This window comes from Myxocyprinus asiaticus, chromosome 24, assembly GCF_019703515.2.
Source record: "Myxocyprinus asiaticus isolate MX2 ecotype Aquarium Trade chromosome 24, UBuf_Myxa_2, whole genome shotgun sequence".
NCBI classification, from domain to species: Eukaryota; Metazoa; Chordata; class Actinopteri; order Cypriniformes; family Catostomidae; genus Myxocyprinus; species Myxocyprinus asiaticus.
Window position 1 is genome coordinate 16,714,225 of NC_059367.1, and position 14,020 is coordinate 16,728,244.

The 14,020-nt window shown below is 38.3% G+C and overlaps 1 protein-coding gene across 2 annotated transcripts in view; it reads left to right on the forward strand.

Moving 5' to 3' along the window:
- The first annotated feature begins 1,085 nt into the window (after positions 1-1,085).
- The window catches only part of LOC127415213 (collagen alpha-1(II) chain-like), a 32,590-nt gene continuing 19,655 nt past the window's right edge, over positions 1,086-14,020 (forward strand). Inside the window, exons 1-24 of one of the 2 annotated variants that reach the window (XM_051653860.1) lie at positions 1,086-1,338; positions 3,635-3,844; positions 5,410-5,426; positions 5,550-5,582; positions 5,745-5,777; positions 6,030-6,083; positions 6,270-6,371; positions 6,462-6,539; positions 8,124-8,168; positions 8,328-8,381; positions 8,565-8,618; positions 8,719-8,772; positions 9,076-9,129; positions 9,217-9,270; positions 9,914-9,958; positions 10,081-10,134; positions 10,403-10,447; positions 11,737-11,790; positions 11,937-12,035; positions 12,927-12,971; positions 13,136-13,234; positions 13,453-13,506; positions 13,707-13,814; positions 13,931-13,984. In XM_051653860.1, the coding sequence (XP_051509820.1) occupies positions 1,245-1,338; positions 3,635-3,844; positions 5,410-5,426; positions 5,550-5,582; positions 5,745-5,777; positions 6,030-6,083; positions 6,270-6,371; positions 6,462-6,539; positions 8,124-8,168; positions 8,328-8,381; positions 8,565-8,618; positions 8,719-8,772; positions 9,076-9,129; positions 9,217-9,270; positions 9,914-9,958; positions 10,081-10,134; positions 10,403-10,447; positions 11,737-11,790; positions 11,937-12,035; positions 12,927-12,971; positions 13,136-13,234; positions 13,453-13,506; positions 13,707-13,814; positions 13,931-13,984 (1,593 nt within the window). In that variant the 5' untranslated portion in view covers positions 1,086-1,244. The remainder of the gene's footprint in view (positions 1,339-3,634; positions 3,845-5,409; positions 5,427-5,549; positions 5,583-5,744; positions 5,778-6,029; positions 6,084-6,269; positions 6,372-6,461; positions 6,540-8,123; positions 8,169-8,327; positions 8,382-8,564; positions 8,619-8,718; positions 8,773-9,075; positions 9,130-9,216; positions 9,271-9,913; positions 9,959-10,080; positions 10,135-10,402; positions 10,448-11,736; positions 11,791-11,936; positions 12,036-12,926; positions 12,972-13,135; positions 13,235-13,452; positions 13,507-13,706; positions 13,815-13,930; positions 13,985-14,020) is intronic. The other variant, XM_051653862.1, reaches the window with a different exon arrangement.

The window sequence follows — 14,020 nt, forward strand, 5'->3', positions numbered from 1 at the left end:
ACTGTAAAAGCAGACCACTTTACAGTCATACTCCAAAGATCAACAGTATTTATTCAACAGATGTGAAGCATTTGAGATAACAAATTGGACACGTGAAACAAAGAGCTGCTGTTAGGTTATATTACATCTACTCTGAAGCCACTGGCGATCCACCAGAGAAATAATGTAATCTTAGTTTAGATTTAGTCAGGTTTTGTTAAGTATTGAAGGTTAACTAATTATACAAAAGGGTGATACAATGAGGACTAACAAGGACAGTAAAAGTTCTAGAATTGTGGTATTGTTTAATCAAAAAGACAATATACTGTATGACACCAACCTGTTCCAACCCGGTACAACTGTTTAATAAGCCCCCCAAAATAAAAGCCTCAGTATTAAGAAATTAGCTAATCGAATTGTTACATTAGGCCCAAGTGAATATATACCAGACACATCCCTATTAGAAAGTTACTATGTCAGAAAGTTACAATAGTACAGCCCTTGTTGGCATTATGAACCCTTGAATCAGTGTATGGAATTCTTTACATCTAAATTCATAAACTTCTTTATATGTCTGTTTTAGGTCTAGTTTTAGATTTACCACCCATGGTTCTATAAAGAATGTTTTGAATGTTGCAAGAGTGTGATTGCATTTAAACAGCTCATTTTCGCTTCTGTTCAATTTCACCTCCATTACTCTAGCATTGAGTTTAACTTGAGTTTTAAATGGTTATGTGCAACTATGTAGGTGAATTGACATTGCATTTATTTTGGTTCCCCAAGTCTCCTTTTTATTTTCTGAGCAAAGGGCATTCTGATGAACGTTCACACAAAGGCACACACACACACAGAGAGAGAGAGAGAGAGAGAGAGAGAGAGGCACACCACTTGCCAGGAAAGGGCAATGTGAAGGGGGTGGATGGGTTTGGATGGAATTGTTCTTGAGACAGAGGAGTGGCAGATTTTTTTTTCTCTTTTTTTCCCAATGGGGTGAGTTGGGGGGCTGATATGGCTCGTATTTCAGCGCTCATGGGGGTCGGGGTTGGACTCACTTTTTGGGATATACTAAGATTCATAAATGCGCCGGTGGACATAAAACCGCGGAGCTCTGACTGACGCGGTGGGTGCTGTCTGTGTGCCTGGCGTCTGATCGTCCCAAGAAACATCCACATCCACTTTTACACTCCCCGCGAGAACAGAGCGGCCGATACGCCGATTTTTCGGCGACTTTCACCCTTGAGGAGCTGCATGTCTAATCTTTAGACATGTTCAGATTAGTGGATTCACGGACTCTCCTGCTACTTGTAGCATCACATTGTGTTTTGGTATCCCTTGTCAGATGCCAACAAGAAGATGACCGTAAGTTGGAGCTTTTCACATTGAATTCAAAAGTTTTCTGCTAAAAAAAAAAATTGTACGCTGTTGCCATGGTGACAGGAGATGAAAGCACGGAATGGATCAAGGCAACGCTATTAGGTTTGCGCGCTTCACCTCTGGACTGTGGATACCTTTGCTCATTTTTTGAAAAAGACCCTGTTTTCAGATTTCAAGAAAAGTTTTGGCTGGTGTTACAATGAATGCAGTCTACACTGCAAACATTAAATGCCAAGCCACCGGCGTAAACTACAACACTGTACACAATGTTTTGTTAGGTTACCTAAAAGTGTAATTTTATTAAATAATAATAATAATAATAATAATAATAATAATAATAATAATAAAATGCTACTTAATCCGAATAAATGTACCTGTCAAATTAGGTTACTTCAAAGAAAGTAATTTTAATGTGGATAAATAAATTATAAATAAATCCTTGAGGTAAAAATTTTTGTAATTAGCGTTTAGTTTGAGCGTCCTAGTTGTCGCGTGTCGCTCTTGTAAACATTGTAATAGAAGGAAAGATGCTGATGCAGATGCTGATGTTGCACGGCAGGTTGCGCTTTAGAAGTTTATAGAAACAGTTGTGCTGTGTTAGAAAGTTAACAAAGTTGAAATAACGGCTTAATTGAAAAACGGAAGATTTACTATTTCTGTCTAAACTGGTCATGCTTCAAAATTAGATGAAACCTGCTTTTATCAAGGTTAATGTGACCTAAAGGCTGTGTTAGCATATGTCCGTGTTTGTACATGTATTTTTTTGTGATAGTTCTAGAAACTGCACTCGTAGAGAGAAGGTTTGTGTGTAACAGTTTTGGCTTTGTACGGTAGTGACTGATATCCCGATATAGGCCACTTATTCATCCACTGGTGTGTATGTGTGTGTGTGCTGTTTCAAAGAAGATTAGGATTTGTTGTCCCCACAAGGGTTCAAACGGGGCACCTTCAAGCACACGTGCAAAGTGGTTGGAAAGCAAGAGCTACACAAATATTCAGGGTTTAGTTCAGGGGATTTTACGTTGATTAGAGGGAGATTTGGGCAACTAGGTTTGGTGGGTGGATGGGGTCTGGAATCCTGTCTGAAAGTAGTGAACCCACCTGAGACAAAACATCAGACTGGCAACTTCAAAGAGCAACAAGCATCTTGCAATGAGAAAGAGAGTGAGAGATGTGAAGTGTAACACCATTTTAACTGTGATAGTTGGTCAACTTTGAAGTGACAGATGAGAAATGACTGGCTCACATGATGATTTCCTTGTGCTCTCCTTAATCTCTTAATCTAGAGTATAAACAAGGAAATGTTAATTACATAGAAAACTTGCTCAGATCGACCAGTATTTGCATGGAAGTAAACTGGATTTTCCTTATTAGATTTAAACAGCTATAATTGCCCCATTCATGTCCACTATAGGACTTGGACTTGATGTCAAATTACACTTTCATATGAATATTTGGAAAGCAAACACATCAAGGACTCTTTCTGTGTGTATTTGCATTAGGGCTGTCCTTTCCGACCAACTAGGGTGTGTTTGCTCTGGTGGTAAGCGAGACCATTTGATCCAGAGTGAGGGGTGTGTTTGCATAAGGCACCAGCCTGTCAATGCAGCCCTTTCTGTGTTTAAGAAAGCCCCATTCATGGCTAGTTTAGTAGATTTGGGGTTCAGTTACACACATACAGATTCCAGGAGCCCACATTTTACACCAGGGTGTCAAATATGCGCCCTGCAAATATTACTAGCAGTGTTGTGCTGAATGCATAATCTAAATGTAACCAGATGCCAGCCGCCAGGTGGACTTCAATAGGTATTGCCAACTATGCATGTAAATACAGTTTCATGAACTGGGGACTATTAAAGACTATTTGATTAGTAAGTTATATGATGATAATCTGTAGCTGATTTGGTTAATTTACTTTAGATAATAGGAGACCACATGGTGTTGCAGAGTAAGACATACTGTCTCTTGAGCAAGAGGTTGATATTTGTTGTGTGGTTTTATTTATTTGTTTTATCAACCTTTTTGCCTTTATTCTAGAGTAGCAGGAGACAATGAAAACAGGAAAGTAGGGGTTAGACAGGGGAAATGGGATCGGGACATGACCCAGGTTGGATTCGAACAGCTCTGACAATTGTTTGACTTTATAATTACAGTAATAGGAGCATATTGGGAACATTTTGTGTGTGTGTGTGTGTGTGTGTGTGTGTGTGTGTGTGTGTGTGCTCACCTGTCTCTTACCCCGACACATCTTCTTTCTGTTGCCCCCTGCTGGTGGCTACAGAGGAAGTGTTAGGCGGCTGCATCCAAGATGGCCAGCTGTACGCAGACCGTGACGTATGGAAGCCGGAAGCGTGCCGCGTCTGCGTGTGCGACTCGGGGGCAGTGCTGTGTGATGAGGTCATCTGTGAAGACCTGAGAGACTGTGCCAATCCCATCATTCCACCTGGAGAGTGCTGTCCCATCTGCCCAGCTGATACCGACGAGCCTATCGGTCCGCTTTCTGCTCATACACCTCTTTGCTTATCATACCTGTCCTACAAACCCCACAACCTTACTGTCTGCTTTGTGTTCTGTAACTATGGCAACAGTGTCACATTCTAACAGACTACAACTTTCAACTATATATATATTATACTATTATATGGCTTGTGTTTTGGTCATGTGATTGTGTTTAGAACTCAAAGCAAACATGTAGTAGGGGGAGAAAGCAACACTTCTAAGTTTTATTTAACTTTGTCTGTTACTTTTTCACATTTTAGACTCTATGGCTAAAAGGTGTCCATAATAGAACTTATATAGTAATTTGTATTATACAGACAAGAATGTGCAGTCTTGCCACCAATTTGCTGTGGAGACCATGTTTTTCAGTCAGGAGATGTGCAATTTAGTTTAAAGTTATAGCATAAATTATATACTTAAGCCTCAGAATTCTTAACACATGATTTGGCTGTTTCTCTAGATCGCCTAAAATAATGAGAATAGCATTAATGGTTTTCATTAGGTCAAATTTTGCAGGAAAGATTAAATTAAATGCAAAAACAAATCCAATATTTTATTTAGAGTGGACTCACCTTGGCCATAGACTGTTTTTGTTGGGACAAACAGCATTTTTTTTTAAAAATTTGAGCCTGAGAATGAGCGGTCATAGTATGACCTCTTTCAGACAACCTAATTAACAAAGAATTTAGAAGTGTTCTTTCAAGTTTTTCATGCACCTCATTTTCAGTCAAACTTGACAGCTGATATTGTTCATTTTCCAAATTATGTGTGTTGCTGCTGCGTAGACACACACAATAACAAGATGAACATACTTGTCGAAACATTTTTCTTAATATTTCAATATACTCTAGCTTACTGCATTCAGCTCATGACACTGATCCAGAATGAGTTTTCACAATATATCTTGTTCGATATGTTGCCTCATTTGCTGGGCAGCACATAACAATGCCCTTAATGTCACTTCTAGTATTCAGCTACAGCATAATGTGCTGCCTATCATATTTTAATCTTAACATGAGCTTGCAGTTTCCTATTTCGTTTTTAACATTTTAACTGAAGCAGACTGGGAAGAGAATGATGCTGTTTTGGTACACTGCCTAGTGGGGTGCCGTTAAGCCTTTTCAATTATGTCGTTTCAGCTACTGTTCATTAGTTCATACAGCAACACTGAGAGTGTCTAACAGGTTTAGCGTCCTCATTATGAGTTAGTATTTACTGATTACTTCGTTCAAAGCATTTTTGTCCATCTGTGACTCTTTGGTGACCTCTGGCTTTTTCTGACGTGCCTTCAGTGCTGTTAGACAGTTTAGAACACTGTTGTGATTCGGATGTTAATGACTTCAGACAGCCATGAACTGTTATTCCGAGGTTTTGATAGATTATTTGCAGCAAAATGTATGAGTTATAAGTATTTAATGCAAGGCTGATTCTATTTTTTTCCATGGGAAGTTATTTAATTGAATAACTGCTGATTGATAAAATGCAAGAAAATCTAATTCCTTGAGTTTCTAATTGCTGATCTATTTCTTTCCTTTATCCTGTGACCTGACTCAATAGGATCGATTGGTGCAAAGGTGAGACATTTACTTGATTTATTTATCATTGTGCTTAAGAAATGGCTAATGTTGTATAGATGACTTAATTATAAATTGTGTAATTAGTCAAAAAATAAGTTCTTTCTGTGTGCTCCTTCACAGGGACAGAAAGGAGAACCAGGCGATATTGCTGATGTAAGTCGTTTTCCTGAAGTAAACAGGTGTAATAGTGTAGAGCAGCTGAAAGACTGCACTTTCAACTTTGTGTTTTAGACTGATTTTTCAGAATTTTCAAAACTTGAGTTTTTGGTCAGCTTTTTCCATTCTAATAATTTCTCTCCCCATTTGTTTCTGTAGGTTGTAGGACCAAGAGGACCCGCTGGCCCAATGGTGAGAGGAATTAGAAACACCCTAATTCTAATCCTAACCCTGTTGATTTCTGAATTATTTGGCATCATGCAGTTGAGGTTAAATGCACTACCTGCTTAGTGCACTTTCCCACTAGGGGGTTCTCCTCAAAGTTTACTTAAACTCTGTGGAAACTCTGCTTTTCTTTCAGAATTCACTTTAGAGTTAACAAAAAATGTCATGCCTTTTTAACAGTTTTGATAATGGTTTTAAATTTTCTTTCTGCCATTTCAGGGACCCCCAGGAGAGCAGGGACCACGTGGCGAGAGAGGAGATAAGGGTGAGAAGGTAAGACATTCTGCCTCTTCAAACAATTTTTTTTTTCACACTTGTTAGGTAAAGTGATGTCAGACCTTATTAGAGGTTATGTGGAGGCAGTAGATACACTCTGGGGACTGTCATGTGAAAAGGCTTTAGTTAATCTCTCCACTCTCATTTATTTTCCGCTCATATGGCCTATGTTCCCCTACTTAGGGAAGTCTTGGCCCAAGAGGAAGAGATGGTGAGCCTGGTACACCTGGTAACCCTGGACCCCCTGGTCCACCTGGACCACCAGGACCAAATGGACTTGGAGGAGTATGTTTCTCATCTCTTCTCTTCTCTTCTCTTCATTATTGTACAACATTGTATCTCATGGGGTTATTGTGTTTCTCTGTGTGTGCGCAGAACTTTGCTGCTCAGATGGCTGGTGGTTTTGATGAGAAGGCAGGAGGTGCTCAGATGGGTGTGATGCAGGGACCAATGGTGAGAAAAAACCCCCCAGTGGTGGTTGCTTTCTTCACACAAGCATATCTAAATCTATTTACTGTTCAAAACATATATCTCATATCTCCTTCAGACTACAACCCAGTTTGGATGAAATATCCTATCTGATCAATGTTTTGAAATTCCAATCAGTTAGGCTAATACACAATATAAACTTTTGTTAATTGTCCATGAGTTAGACATAACAGTATTAGGGCCATAGAGAGCACTTGTTACCTCTATTTATTCGAACATTTGTAAGGTCTGCCCTCTTGTGGTGTACACTGGAATAAACATTTCATTTCAAGTAACAACTCACATGAAGTCTCAAAGAGCACTTATTATGGTTTTTAAACGTGCCTAATTTTGTTTTAAAGGTCTCATACAATAGATTTACATGCATCCAAGGTCAAAAAACACTTTAATTGCTCATAATTTAAATTGCAGCATTACCTTTTTTCCCCAGTGTCAAAAACGACTCGTTCAATGATCCGTTCTAAAGGATTCATTCTAAACTCCTCCTTTCAGAGAGCCTACGCTGCTCTGATTGGTCAGATGTCCCAGTCTGTTGTGATTGGTCTACCGCTTAGTGTACTGTTTGAGGGCGGGTCAAAGCTGTTAGCGAGAAGCTAATGAAGACCAGAGGCGGGGTTTTTGTTACCAAATTATGTAGGTTAGAACAGGAAGTAAGTCTGGAATTACTAACGACTCGTCTCAGGTGTTCAGAATCGGTTCTTTCTTTTGGGAGTCAATAACTCCATTTGTCGTGCACTTTGATTTGTGAAACTTTGCAGACTCTTTTACATTAACAAACAGCTATATAACACACTACATGAAAGGTAATATTTGAAAAACCATAATAGGTGCTCTTTAATATTTAGAATGAATATGATCATAGTCCTACATTTAAGGTGCTGCTGTATTCAAATAAATCAACAATATTAATTTTAGAGCTTTGAAAGACAATATGCCAGATACATACAGTGCTAAAAAGCTCTGAATTAAATTAGAGTTGTCAATCGATTAAAGTATTTAATTGAATTAATTACATGATATGCCAATTAATTCATAAAATGAATTGCAATTAATTGAATATATCATTATTTCTCGAAAAAAGAATAATTAAAATAATTGAAGTTATAATGATTAAATATTATAAACAATGATATTTCAATATAAATAAATAGAATATATACAGTAAATGTAATAATTAAGATAATAATTACGCATTTCCTGTGCAGCTGGATATATGCTTACTAATCCCTCCTGAAAACAGGAAGGTGGTACTTTATGCATGAATTGCTTCAATGGTAGGAATATTTCTTATTACGGTCCAGTTTTTACGGTTAAGTATGTTATTTTTTTAACACGTTATTTTTTATATAATTAATCGCAATAAATTAACGCGTTATATCAACAGCCCTAATTTAAATAAATTCTCTCTTGATCAAGTCGGAAACATACAGAACAATTTCAAAAAGAAAGAACAGAAATGCTCTCACTGGTGCCACCTACTGACAAAAATTAACTATGCTGTTTTTATTTATCTGGGTCAAAGTGGCAATGTTGCAATTTTTCCTACAGGGTCCAATGGGTCCCCGTGGTCCTCCCGGCCCCTCTGGAGCTCCTGTAAGTAAATACACACAATATTTTTAATTATTGAAAGTAATGATATAATGTAGATCATTTCCTCAACAGAATCTACCATTGTTGAGAAGATCTAAGTAATCTCTAAGCTCCCACAAATGCCAGCTCATAACCCCACACTGCCATCTGTTTCATTTCCAGGGCCCACAAGGTTTCCAAGGCAACCCTGGAGAGACTGGTGAACCCGGCCCTGCTGTGAGTGTCCCAACTGATGGTTTCAAAAATATGCCTACACATATGACTTTATATACCCACACACATACATACATACATGGCCTACACAGATGACACATTCATACCCACATATAAAATGACATGGCTTTACAAACAGAAATGTACCTACTAGCACATCGATTTATAACTTCTGTGTTACTTTAGGGTGCCCTTGGACCCCGTGGCCCATCTGGGCCTCCTGGAAAACCTGGAAGTGATGTGAGTAGCCTTTTCTGTGGCTTGATAAGCAGCCTAGTCTTGGTGAATGCTTGACAGATGTACTAACTACTCTGTCTGTACCTGTCTTCTCTCCTTCCAGGGTGAGGCTGGAAAGCCTGGTAAGGCTGGTGAGCGTGGACCCCCAGGCCCTCAGGTAAATAAAAATGCTTTTCAAAGTCTTCAAAAACCAACAAGTGTCATTGTTGGTCAATTGTTTTATTCTACTCAGTGTCTGTAGTTCAGTATGTGAGTTGCTTTAGCTTTAATGGTAGAGCATGGTGCTAGCAACAGTTTCCAGGGAACACACACATACTGATAAATGTATACCTTAAATACACTGTAATTCACTTGGGAATAAAGTACCTCCTAAATGCATTAATGTAAACCTGTCACGGTCATACCTTTTGTGCATAGATATGTACTATCATATCGAATATGTTTCTCATTTGTTTTACAGGGAGCTCGTGGATTTCCTGGAACCCCTGGCCTTCCTGGCATCAAGGGACACAGAGTGAGTTTCAGCTAAGGCTGGCATCTTGTTCCTCTGTATGTTTGTTTCTGTAAATACACATCTCTAACATTTGAATCTGTTTTGTAGGGACACCCAGGTATTGATGGAGCTAAAGGAGAGAGCGGTGCTGCAGGTGCTAAGGTACAGAGACATAATAAAATTCACATTCAAGCCAAAACACCCAACTGTGATAAAGTATGTAAAACTCATCCAAACACACAGTCTATAATCATATCAGATAATCGGTGTGTAAGTATATGCTGACAGGAAGGCTGAAAGCAGCTCATCAAAAATTCTAAAAGACATTAACTTCATGTAATGTAGATGTTGCAGAGATGAAGCTATTTTTAACTATGAAGAGTATACTGAGCATACAGCATAGTGACATGTATTACCTGCTCATTTACAGATGCTTAATATGCTAATTCATTTTAGCTTAATGTTTTGAGTGATTTAATTTGAATTTATGTGATGCTTGATCTGATTTGATTAACTCTTTTTAAATATGCAACACTATCTCAGGGTCAGAGTTGTATATCTGCAGAAATGTGTGCAGTTGTAAAGACTAATTTACAAATCTCACAGTGAGAACTAACACAGTATGTGCACACAGGCCAGCTATGATATAATTATCCTAGTGGAATCTGATCAAAATTTAAGTCTGATCTCATTTCTTTGCAAAACCAATTTAAATTAGAAATTTTTATTATGCAAGACATGTGTCTGTATCACTTTCTTAAAATTCATCATCCTTAGCTTTATCTGCAAAAATCTCTTCTTCCAGGGTGAGGCAGGTTCTTCCGGTGAGAATGGTGCCCCTGGACCAATGGTGAGTAGCTACAGTAAAATTACCATATAGTTAGATAACAGGTATTATTACCTGGATCACCTGTGTCATAGAGTTAGGGAAAAAGATTTTAAACTCTAATTTTCTTCTTCTTTGTCTCTCAGGGTCCACGTGGTCTGCCCGGTGAGAGAGGTCGTCCTGGAGCACCTGGTTCTGCTGTAAGTGTAGACTATGATAACGAGTCTTTCTTAAAAATACTATATTTTAACTATGCTATAATCCATTAAAGCATAATGCGAGATGATATTTCATAGTTAAGCATTGTGATCATGGAGACTATAGTATAATGATATCTACTGAACATTTTGTGTTGTTATTATAGTTTGTTTTGGTATAAACCTTTATGAGCTGGATAAAAATATACGAATATTTCTGTTGCTAATTTTTCCTTTAAGTCATAAAGATCCTTTCCATATCTGTCCATAGGGTGCTCGTGGTAATGATGGTCTGCCAGGTCCTGCTGGTCCTCCTGTAAGTACATTTACTCAAAATGTTTTCCCACTCTAAGATATCATTGAATAGCTCTACCAGTGTTGTAGTCAAGTCACTAGTTCTCGAGTTCGAGTTGAGTCCGAGTCCTCACTTCTCAAGTCAACATGATCTTATGTTCCCGTACTTATAATTATAATAATGATTTACTGAAAAATCTTTTATGCATTCCAGACAAACTTGTGCAGGTAAGTTTTCTACTGAGGTGAAAGACTTGAGTCGCAACATGTTCTTTGTTAACGGTTTCTGTCATTTCTTACATTGTCAGTGAGCATCAGAATATCATACTTACAGTCTGACTTTAACCATGTATTATACACCACCGACCAAATGGCGAGTTGATTCCTCAAACTCTGGTATTCTCCCTCGCTATACCATGTCTACAGAGGCAGAATATTTATATGGATAAACAGAGGCAGAGTTATTTTGTGTTATAATAGATTTGTGAGTATACATGCCATGTTTTGAATGGCACACGCACTCTCTGAACGAGAGCAGAGAGATTTGAGAGTGCACGTACAGTTTTGAGTGAAAGCAAAGGAAATCCGCGTGCGAGTGCAGAGATTCATGTGATTTCATGCCATAAAAGGGAAGAACGCAAAAGTTAATGGTTGTAACGAGTCCTCTCCTCCAAGTCAGAATGCACCCAATGCTCGAGTCCAAGTCCGAGTCATTAGTGTTCAAGTCCGAGACAAGTCACGACTCACGAGTAATCAATATTACAGCTCGAGTCTGAGTCCTGGACTCGAATATTACAACACTGAGCTCTACCATATGATATTAGCGAAATTGAAGGTCTAACATTTTTAAAGCTATCAAACAAATGCTGGTGGTCGACTGATATAGGGTTTTCAATGGCTGAAAATGGTTGAATTAGTATAATACAAATTGATAGCAAATGAAACGTACATAACATTGCTGGAATTGAAAGAACACTTATTTTACACAACATTTACTTAAAATTCACTAAGAAATATTTGAAATCAGAAAATGTGCTTTATCCATTGACAAAGCTGTTGGTATACTTTAGAATGGACAAAAGGAAGAAACTTCCACTTCTATTATCGGCTGATGGCAGTAATCCTAAAATGACCAAACAGATATCTGATATAACTTGGTATACACAGTATATTATCTGATAAATATTATTAACTGTACTATATGTCTCAGAATGACAGTAAATTAATCTGCAGTTGTTTAGGGTGCATAAAGTAGTAATCAAACCTCTTTGGCCATTTGCTGATGTTTGTTGTCCTGATATCTGTTCTCAGGGCCCTGTTGGTCCTGCCGGTGCTCCAGGTTTCCCAGGATCCCCTGGTTCTAAGGTAAAATACCTCTCATTTGCAGCTCATTTCTTTCAATTTCTTTAAAACTTTACATTTTAATATAAACAAATAGTATGATTAAAACAGTTAGCCTTGCTAATGAGATGGAAAAGCCTGGTGGACTGATGTGATCTTCACTCCTACAGGGAGAAGCTGGTCCTACTGGTGCTCGCGGACCTGAGGGTGCACAAGGACCCCGTGGAGAGGCTGGTACACCTGGATCACCTGGGCCCTCTGGTGCTTCTGTGAGTAAAATGATAGATTTTGTGAAAAGAATGATTTTTTGCCAGTGTCCCAGCTGAAAAGACCAGCTTAACCAGCATGCAATTCCTATGCTGGTTTGATGCTGGTCTAGCTGGTGGACCAGCATAACCATGTTGTTTACTAGCAAAACATAGCTGGTGAAGCTGGTCGACCAGTAGGGTTATTCTGGTAATGACAGTAAACCAAGAAAGTCTTTCTGGTTAAGCAAGTCAAAAAGCATTGTTGGAACATCAGCACACCAGAATATTATATGTTGTGGACCAGCATTCAAAACACAACATATGCTTGTGACCAGCTTTGTTGTTTTATCAGCAGGGGTAACTGTAGCAAACTTCATTGTGGTGTTGAAATGTTAAAATAAAAAAATAAAAAATCCTCGAAAAGAACAAGAAAACACAAACACACAAACACTTTAACTTTCCTCAATCAGTATGGAAGACACTTTGGAAGAAACTTTGCATCAGGCACTTTATACAAAGTATGCAGTATGTCACACAAGTCAAGTTATCTATAACCAATATTATATTCCACTTTATAACCCCAAAATGATGATTGTGTTAATCTCAGACTCAATGAAATAGACTAAGCAGTCTGAACAGTCTACAAATGAATTCACCAAGGATTGTGATGTAGAATGTTGTAATGTAATCCAAATTTACAATTACAAAAACAGCTTGAACAATAGAAACTGAAGATATGGTAAACTTAGTACACTTTTTCTTTTTATAACAGTTCAATACATTATTGTGATGCATTTTCAGGTGTTTCGTACTTCATGACAATATTTTTAATTCATATATAATTTTTGTAATAAATTACAATAAGTTCTATTAAATGTCAATATTAAATGTTCACATGTTAATATTCTACAGGGTAATCCTGGTACTGATGGTATTCCTGGAGCCAAAGGATCTGCTGTGAGTATATTCTTCCCTATCATTTGCAGGCAACAAAATGACATCTCCACCTAATGTTCTTTGATTTAAGATTAAGATGAAAATTTTTAGTACAAAATTTATTTAGTGCATTATTACAGTGAATCTCTTGCAAACATACTTAATTGCTTTGTGCCCTCTTGCAGGGTGCTCCTGGTATTGCTGGTGCCCCAGGTTTCCCAGGACCCCGTGGCCCACCAGGACCTCAGGGAGCTACTGGACCTCTTGGACCTAAAGGCCAATCTGTACGTAATCATGTCCTGAACCAATTATAAGAAATGCCTTTTATGTTTTTCAGACATCTTAAAATAATTTTACATGATATACTAATTGCACATGTTACAGATTTTTGTGCTAAACATCCTTTGTGTTGTGTTCGAATTGTCCTTACTCTTGGACAGTTGTTGGATAATTAATGTATTGATGCATTGTACTAACTGAAAACACTACTGTATTTATACAGGGAGACCCCGGTATCCCAGGATTTAAAGGCGAGGCTGGACCCAAGGGAGAGCGTGTAAGTACCAAATACATCAACATCATACTTATCATTACCTATAATATTATGACTTAAATTTGTAAACTAGTTACAACTCTTCCTAAGTTTTTTAAGAAAAGCAGCTAGAGTTGTTCATCCCTTTCTATCCACTTAAAGACTGCTGGTCATCACTATAATCTAGCAAACTAATCAGGCATTTGTTTGTCTATCTTATACAGGGTGTTGCCGGACCTCAGGGTGCCCCTGGGCCCTCTGGAGAGGAAGGCAAGAGGGGACCAAGAGGAGAACCTGGTTCTGCTGGGCCTTTGGGACCTCCTGGAGAGAGAGTAAGTACCATACTCTTAATAAATTTTACTCTGTGGGAGAGCTGAATGATAAAGCTCCAACAAACACCACACTAATAAGTCTAAATCCTTATGCATGATGTGTTCTTCCCTGCTAGGGAGCTCCAGGTAACCGTGGATTTCCTGGTCAGGATGGTCTAGCTGGAGCAAAGGTTGGTGAGATAATACACCTTAATGCACAATTGTTA